This window comes from Danio aesculapii, chromosome 13, assembly GCF_903798145.1.
Source record: "Danio aesculapii chromosome 13, fDanAes4.1, whole genome shotgun sequence".
Taxonomy (NCBI): Eukaryota; Metazoa; Chordata; class Actinopteri; order Cypriniformes; family Danionidae; genus Danio; species Danio aesculapii.
Window position 1 is genome coordinate 16,082,178 of NC_079447.1, and position 8,486 is coordinate 16,090,663.

The 8,486-nt window shown below is 36.0% G+C and overlaps 1 protein-coding gene across 1 annotated transcript in view; it reads left to right on the top strand.

Annotated features, from left to right (window-relative positions):
• The window catches only part of kcnh5b (potassium voltage-gated channel, subfamily H (eag-related), member 5b), a 79,122-nt gene that overhangs the window by 47,804 nt on the left and 22,832 nt on the right, over positions 1–8,486 (top strand). The window contains 1 exon segment of the mRNA XM_056470978.1: positions 2,956–3,152. Within this exon segment, the coding sequence (XP_056326953.1) occupies positions 2,956–3,152 (197 nt within the window).

Here is an 8,486-nt window from a genome sequence, read left to right on the forward strand (position 1 = left end):
AGAACGTACATTCCGTCATTAAGAACACACACTGCAAATGTCCCTATAATTGTCTATCGAGTGTTTCTTACAGACAACAGTTTTTTTCCCCATATGTGTGTGTGTGTTTTCTGAACAAAAGAAAGTAGATAAGTGCACCGACAAATACTAATTTTACTAAAAATTAAAATGAAAACGAAAATTTCAGTAAACAGCCAGTTAAATATACTTTCATATAACATTTCTCACTGCACTGTGAATGAGCACATAATAAACTTAATTTACATACTAATTCCAGTACTCACCGGGCTGCAGATCCTCCTTGGCCATTGACTGCCAACATTTTTCTTTTTATTCTGTCATGGTAGTCCCACAGTGATACATCATACAGACAAGCGTACTGTTGTTATAATTCCACAAACCCTTTTTCCCTTTCATATGTCCACCTTACAGCAAAGCCCTCTTTTTCATTTTCCCAGTTGAAACATTGTGTATAGAAGAGAATCTGGACTTCTATTGGTCAATGTCACACATGTGGACAGAGTAAAAAATGAAACAAAGAAACTATTGAATATTGTCTCCCGACACTCATTTGTTGTTTATGAATTCCCGTGACATCCTACAATACATCAAGCAAATCATGCCACAATCTGGAAAAAATGATATAATCTGAACAGGGTTTAAGACAGCCATTTAAAGTTTAATCACATTTTATTTTAATCTACAATTCATACTATTAACAAACCTTTAAGTGGAAATTTGAGCTCAATAAACTACTAATTAGATGCTTATTAGTAGTTACTAAGGAAGTAATTGGGTTTAGGTTTTGAGTAGGATTAGGGATGTAAAATAAGATCATACTTTGTAGGTGCAAATAAACAGTTAATATATTTGTAACTGTCAGGTTTTAAGCCTGTTTTATATGATTAAACTATAGTGTTATCAACATTTTTATGGGAGAAAAAAGTTCAAGTGGTTCACCCTGATTGCAACCCAATATTTGTAAGATGTCATCTGTGTGAAAGAGCCTAAAGAAGAAAAAATATTCCATGCTACTTGAAAGTGTTATTATCAGTTCTCTGGATTTGCTATTAATATGTACAGTATATGCCATTAATAAGAATGTTATAATTTATAGCATTTATTTGCAGAAAGTGACAGTAGATCAATATAAAATATTTAGTTTTATGATGTACTCACCGCAAAAAAAAAAGAGCATGTTTTGAGTTTTGCTGAAGAAATAAGTCATTCAGGTTTTAAACAACAAAATTATTATTTTATTAACATTTTGTACAGATACAATATCATATACACTCAAGCCACTTTATTAGGTACAGCTTACTAGTACCAGGTTGAACCCCCTTTTGCCTACAGAACTGCCTTAATCCTTCGTGGCATAGATTCAACAAGTTTCTGGAAATATTCCTCAGCGATTTTGGTCCATATTGACATGATAACATCCCGCAGTTGCTGCAGGTTTGTTGGCTGCACATACATGATGCAAATCTCCTGTTCTACCACATCCCAAAGCTGCTCTATTGGATTGAGTTCTGGTGACTGTGAAGGCCATTTGAGTACAGTGAAATCATTGTCATGTTCAAGAAACCAGTTTGAGATGATTTGTGCTTTATGACATGGCGTGTTATCCTGCTGGAAGTAGCCATCAGAAGATGGGTACACTGTGGTCATAAAGGGATGGACATGGTCAGCAACAATACTCAGATAGGCTGTGGAGTTGACATGATGCTCAATTGGTACTAATTGGCCCAAAGTATGCTAAGAAAATATCCCCCATACCATTACACCACCACCACCAGCCTGAATCATTGATACAAGGCAGGATCGATCCATGCTTTCATGTTGTTGATGCCAAATTCTGACCGACCATCCGAATGTTGCAGAAGAAATCGAGACTCATTAGACCAGGCAACGTTTTTCCAATCCTCTACTGTCCAATTTTGGTGAGCCTGTGCAAATTGTAGCCTCAGTTTCCTGTTCTTAGCTGACAGGAGTGGCACCCGGTGTGGCCTTCTGCTGCTGTAGACCATCCGCCTCAAGTTTGACATGTTGTGTGTTCAGAAATGCAATTCTGCCTTCAATACCTCAATTGTAACGAGTGGATATTTGAGTTACTGTAGCCTTTCTATCAGCTCGAACCAGTCTGGCCATTCTCCTCTGACCTCTGGCATCAACAATCCATGTGCGCCCACAGGACTGGATATTTTCTCTTTTTTGGACCATTCTCTGTAAACCCTAGAGATGGTTGTGCATGAAAATCCCAGTAGATCAGCAGTTTCATGAATCCTCAGACCAGCCCGTCTGGCATCAACAACCATGCCATGTTCAAAGTCACTTAAATCAGCTTTCTTCCCTATTCTCATGCTGTGTTTGAACTGCAGGAGATCATCTTGACCATGTCTACATGCCTAAATGCATTCAGTTGCTGCCATGTGATTGGCTGATTAGAAATACATACAAAATAAGTAACACCACCGTTCTGCTTTTTCTCAACCCAGAACTAATGACCATAAAAACAATGTAGTTATTAAATAACACAGTAAATATAAAAAAAAATATAATAATTTGTATAAAGTGAACAATTTTTTACATTTTCTGTTTTTTCATAGCACAAATAAATTGCTCTGCTTCAAAAAACTCGAAATATGTGACAGATTCGTCAGAGTGACAGGAGGGTGAGTAATTGATTCATTTTCAGGTTGATTGCCTCTTTTAAGAGGAGTAAGCGTAACTTTTTTGATACAATCAAATAATTCTGCTTAGGCCAGCTCCAGCCTCCAGCTGTGCAAAAGAGAATATTAATTGTACTGTCAGATTGAGCATGCTGCTGCTCAACTCTACTAGAAACATTTGATTGACACCAATTAAAGCAATCTGATCTCGCATCGACTATTAAATATCTTTAAAATCACCCCTTTGCATATTCTCTAATGTTTTCATTCTTTCTCTCCCTTATAGGTAAAGGGGACGTGTTTGGTGATGTGTTCTGGAAGGAGACTACTTTAGCCCACTCTTGCGCCAATGTTCGGGCGTTAACATACTGTGATCTTCACATCATAAAGAGAGAAGCCTTGCTGAAAGTGTTGGACTTCTACACGGCTTTTGCAAACTCCTTCTCCAGAAATCTATTTCTCACCTGCAACCTACGCAAAAGGGTGAGAGATATTAGCAACTTCTTTCTCTTTGTGTTTGCCAGAGTTGTCATTTTTTGCAGGATTTCAGACCACAGTTCTTTCTTTGTGAGTTAAGCTTCCTGTTTTTATCCCTTTGTGCTCACGTCATACTTTTCTTCTGCTGATTTTCTTTGAGCGCTCTTCTTTGTTCTGTCAAACTGCTCTTTGAATCAAATCTGCAAATGATATAATTTTATTTATTTATTTATTTTATTGTTTGCCCATGATATCAAATAACATTCACAGTGACTACATTTACATACACATCAGTAATCAAATTTGCCCTAATCTGAATAAGACAGTAATATGATTAAGGTGTTTACATGAGTTGCTTTTTCATTGTTCCTTTTATGATCCCGTTTTACATGTTATAGCACATAATTTGAATTACGTCATCGTGTCACCGCGCTATCCACATTTCCTCTGGAGTTTTGTGTAATTTCGGGTGGTTTCATTTTTAATTTGTGGGCTTCAGCTGCAGTTTGGCACTTTCACTTTCCTTCAGGAACATTTCATACATGCTCCCGGGACAACGAAATATTGGATGCGAGTATAAACTGCTGGAAGAGTGTTGTTTTAATGCAATTTGATACAGCACCCGTATGGGAAAAACTCTGCATTCGCGGTGTGGTCTGTGGTCCTTCACTGACTAGGCAGGTGCAGAGAAAAGTGTCAAACAGCTGTGAGTGTATGGAATATCCTGTCGCAAAATCCCTCATGATGGTATTAGTTTGATTAAGGTGTTCTGTACTTGCACTTCAATAATGTGACTAAAATCAGCATACTTCACGTGTCTTAATTTTATTTCTGTTTAGCTCGATTATGACCTTAATCGGATATAATTAATCAAAATTGCTGTATTCATGTTAAACTCTTAATCAGAGTATTGTCATAATCGTATTAAAATCGAATTATTGGTGTCCATGTAAACGTACTTAGTGTCATGTTACATACTAAAGTTACAGAGTGTATAACAATTAGAATAGTATGGAAAAATGAGTAAGAAAGCAAAAACAAATGAACAATTAAAATAATAAACATAACTTAGGTGACGCGGTGGCGCAGTAGGGTAGTGCTGTCTCCTCACACCAAGAAGGTTTCTGGTTCAAGCCCCATCTGGGTCAGTTGGCATTTCTGTTTGGAGTTTGCATGTTCTCCTCGTTTTCGTGTGGGTTACCTCCGGGTGCTCCCGTTTCCCCCACAAGTCCAAAGACATGCTCTATAGGTGAATTGGGTAAGCTAAATTGTCCGTAGTGTATGTGTGTGAATGAGTGTGTATGGATGTTTCCCAGTGATTGGGTTGCAGCTGGAAGGGCATTCACTGCGTAAAACATGTGCTGGATAAGTTGGAGGTACATTCCACTGTGGCGAACCCCTGATTAAGGGAGTCGAAAAGTAAATGAATGAATGAATTATTTTGGCATCCAAATGTAATCAGTTACAAGTTACGGGTTGAATAATTTTTCTTTTTTAAGTCAAAAAGCAGATAATTGTTGTGCAAAAAGGTGTAGCATTACTTACCGACGAGGAGACAATCTGAGCTGTGCTTCTGCAGAATTTCCTTCAGAGAAAGAACAGCTAGGAGGGAGAAATTTGTGGAACCAGAAAAAATCATAGAACCTATAACCATCAGTAAGTTTGTATGCTTTTTATTCAGTTTTTGTTCTAACTTGCAGGTCAAGTGCAATTAAAGTATAAATTGAAGTGCTATGCCAAAGTTTAAATAGCTTAAGTAATAGAATAGATTTTTCCTACCATATAGGAATATTAATTAAATATTAATCCAGGCAAAAGAAACCGACACCAAATATAAAAGCAATTGACACTGTTAAAATCGCTGAGGAATATCCAAAAGATAACATTAGATGTAAGGACTGGAGCTCTGACAGGGACATGACGGTTTTAAATGACTGATAAATGGTTGTGGGTGCAGTTTATGGATTGCAAGTGGCCACAATTTACAGTTTGTGATCATATCTCGGTTCTGTTCTGTTGTGATCCAAATATTCGTAACTTGAAACAAATGGAAATATGATCGGTTTGTGTTGCATTTCTATGGAGATCCCAATGCAGCTGCCATTACAGACCATAATTTTTTGCCCGCTAGGTCTCTGCACAGGTGTAGCGAAATTAGCTCAGTTTATGAATATTAATGATCAATAATAACAAATTATTATTAATTATTAATATTGAGAATTAACTTATAGTTAATTTAACAAAAAAAATAACAATGACTTTGCCCTCGTCTAAAAAAGGGAATTATAACTGCATCTTGTGAAGTAGATGAATAGTTTTAGTAAACTTAATAAGCATGTAGCAAGGGTCTATAGTTAAAGTGACTTTTCTGTGAGGCAAAACAAAAACAATCCAACTTGGTTATATAACGTGATTTATTGACTAGTCTAACATATAACAAACAAACGTACAAAACATAACAATAAAAACACAGAAAAAAGCAAAGAAATAAAGAGTTTTAATAAAAGAATGGCAAATCTCACGCAGTTCCACACAAATACTAAGGATCACCAAGATTATAAAAACACCTTTTTGATAAAGGGGCACAGCTTTAACGCACAACTAAATACCTGAATTTAGTGGGTTTGTCTCTCTCTTGTCTTGATGCTTGGAAGATGAAGTCCTTTGTTGGCGTGGAGTTTGCGATGCAGATTGGAGGATACGTGAGACGCAAACTTTAAACTGAGTTTAATTTGCCGGAAAATAAGAAAACGTGGACTCACGCAAGTCATGTGGGTACAGAAACGCGTCTGCCCCGTCAGGGACACTTCTGCGGAGACCTTCTGCCGAGACCTTTCTGCCCAGATTTTTCGAAGTAGATGGGTTTTATCTATGGGTCAAGTCACACCTATTCTCTACTGACTGACCAATGCATTCTTAGGGTAAAGTTTGAGTGGGAGATGTCCTTTGTCCCTGGGACACTCATATGCATAATGAGGGTGGATCCTGAAGAGACGAAAGGACATTTACTCTGAGCAATAAAGAATGCAAGCTATATAAGTTATGATCATGCCTCCTAGATCATGAGTTGTAGAATTATGTATGGAGAAGAATGACACCAAACATGACTATTTTAGAAATACATAAAACATAATTCATGCATTCTTAGTTTGTCTAGTGTATTGAAAAGGACATATACAGGTGTATATATTAAAAGAGAAGGTCAGGAAGACAATCCAAAGTTTACAAACACGATACATGTACTTTGGTTAAAATTTCAAGATTTCTAAGCCCATTCAAGTGTGTGTGTGCGCGTGTGTGCGTGCGTGCGTGTGTCAGGATGGAAGGTGGAATGTCTTTGAAGACGGGACAACTCTAGCTCTGGCCAGTATCTTGGTAGATAAGAGGTCACAGAGTGACTTTCACCAGCAGATGTGCTGGCACCAGGGGTCATAAACGACTCAGACCCTTTTAGGGACCCTTTTACCAATAAAATATACAGTTAACATTCAATAAATACACTTATTTTGTGGCTGTGTTTGTTAGAGTTTCCTATTCAGATGGTATGAAGTTTACAATGGTTTGTGGTTGTCAGTTTACAGTATCTGCACCATTGTTAAAGACTAAAACTGTTTTATATGAAACTGCATCAAACACTATTGCACTTTTGAAAAAATGTTGGTAGAGGCATGTTTTTTAAAGACTCTTCCACAGCACTTTGCATTATTACAAAGCAAATCCCCATTTCAGTCATACCAGACTCCTTTTTACTGGGAAAAAAGCAAAATAAATGTTTTAATCAAAGTCATCTAGATGGTTTATTAAAATTTGAAAACTATATTCTTTGCAGAAAGCTACAGTATGGCTTTAGAAGACTTAAACTTAATGATTTTTTTATAAACCACAAATCGAACTTAAATATGTTTTGTACAGTATAGAGGTTTGGCCAATATGAGGGTGAGTAAATGACAGAGATTTCATTTGTAGGTTAAGTAACCCTTTAAGCTCTCAGAGCTCTGATTGGATGTAAGCCACATTTGCCATCTATTGTCCTAATCTTTTTGGATACAGTACAAAGTATAAAGATATGTCATGGCTGTCAGGGGGATTATGGGTAAAATGGGTCAGTAGTGTGAAAGAGGGGGAACCCATGGAACTAATCAGTCCGTATTGTTGGTGCTTTCAATGAGCTTGGATTTTCTTCCTGTTTCATTCTCCTCTCAATTGTTATCTTTCTAGTTTCTTCTCATTGTTACTCACTCTTCATCTTCACTCTCATTTGACTAGAAGCTTAACATTTGCTGCATCCCTCCATATTTTTTTCTCCATAAGCCTCATTCTCTCACACACACACACATTCAAACCTACAAATAACAGTATTCTAGGTTAATGGTCAGATATGAATAAATCAAAACTTGCTGCAAAAGCTCCTCTCATGCTCTCATACTCCCCCTGTTTATTACTTTCTCTATCTGGCTCCCTCTTTCCCTAATGTTATTCCTTTTTCCACCCTGATTGTTCCCTGCCTGCTTTTATCCTGTCAAAGAGTTTTACATCAGTGCTGGAACTAAATGAAAATTCTCAGCACGGTTTCAAGACATTTTGGATTCTTTTTGATTGTTAGTATTTTTGCTACTGTTTTATTGGTACAATGTAAAAAAAATTTTTCTTGTAGCATGCGATTAATGGTGTTTTCCATTTATTCACACTTTTGAATTGTCGTGTTAGAAACTATATAAATATACAGTTGAAGTCAGAATTATTAGCCCCCTGAATTATTAGCCCCCTGTTTATTTTTCCCCAATTTCTGTTTAACGGAGAGAAGGTTTATTTAACACATTTCTAAACATAATAGTTTTAATAACTCATTTATAATTTTACAAGACACTTCTATAAAGCTTAAAGTGACATTTAAAGGCTTAACTAGGTTAATTAGGTTAACAAGGCAGGTTAGGGTAATTAGGCATGTTATTGTATATTGATTGTTTGTTCTGTAGACTATTGAGAAAAAAAATACCTTAAAGGGGCTAATAATATTGCCCTTAAATGGCTTTTCAAAAATTTAAAACTGCTTTTATTCTAGCTGAAATAAAACAAATAAGACATTCTCTAGAATAAAACATAATATCAGACAAACTGTGAAAATTTCCTTGCTCTGTTAAACATTATTTGGGAAATATTTAAAAAAGAAAAAAAAATCAAACAGGGGCTAATAATTCTGACTTCGACTGTGTGTGTGTGTGTGTGTATGTGTATATATATATATATATAATATAATATATATAATATATATATATATTATATATATATATATATATATATATATATATATATATATATATATACTGTATATATATATAT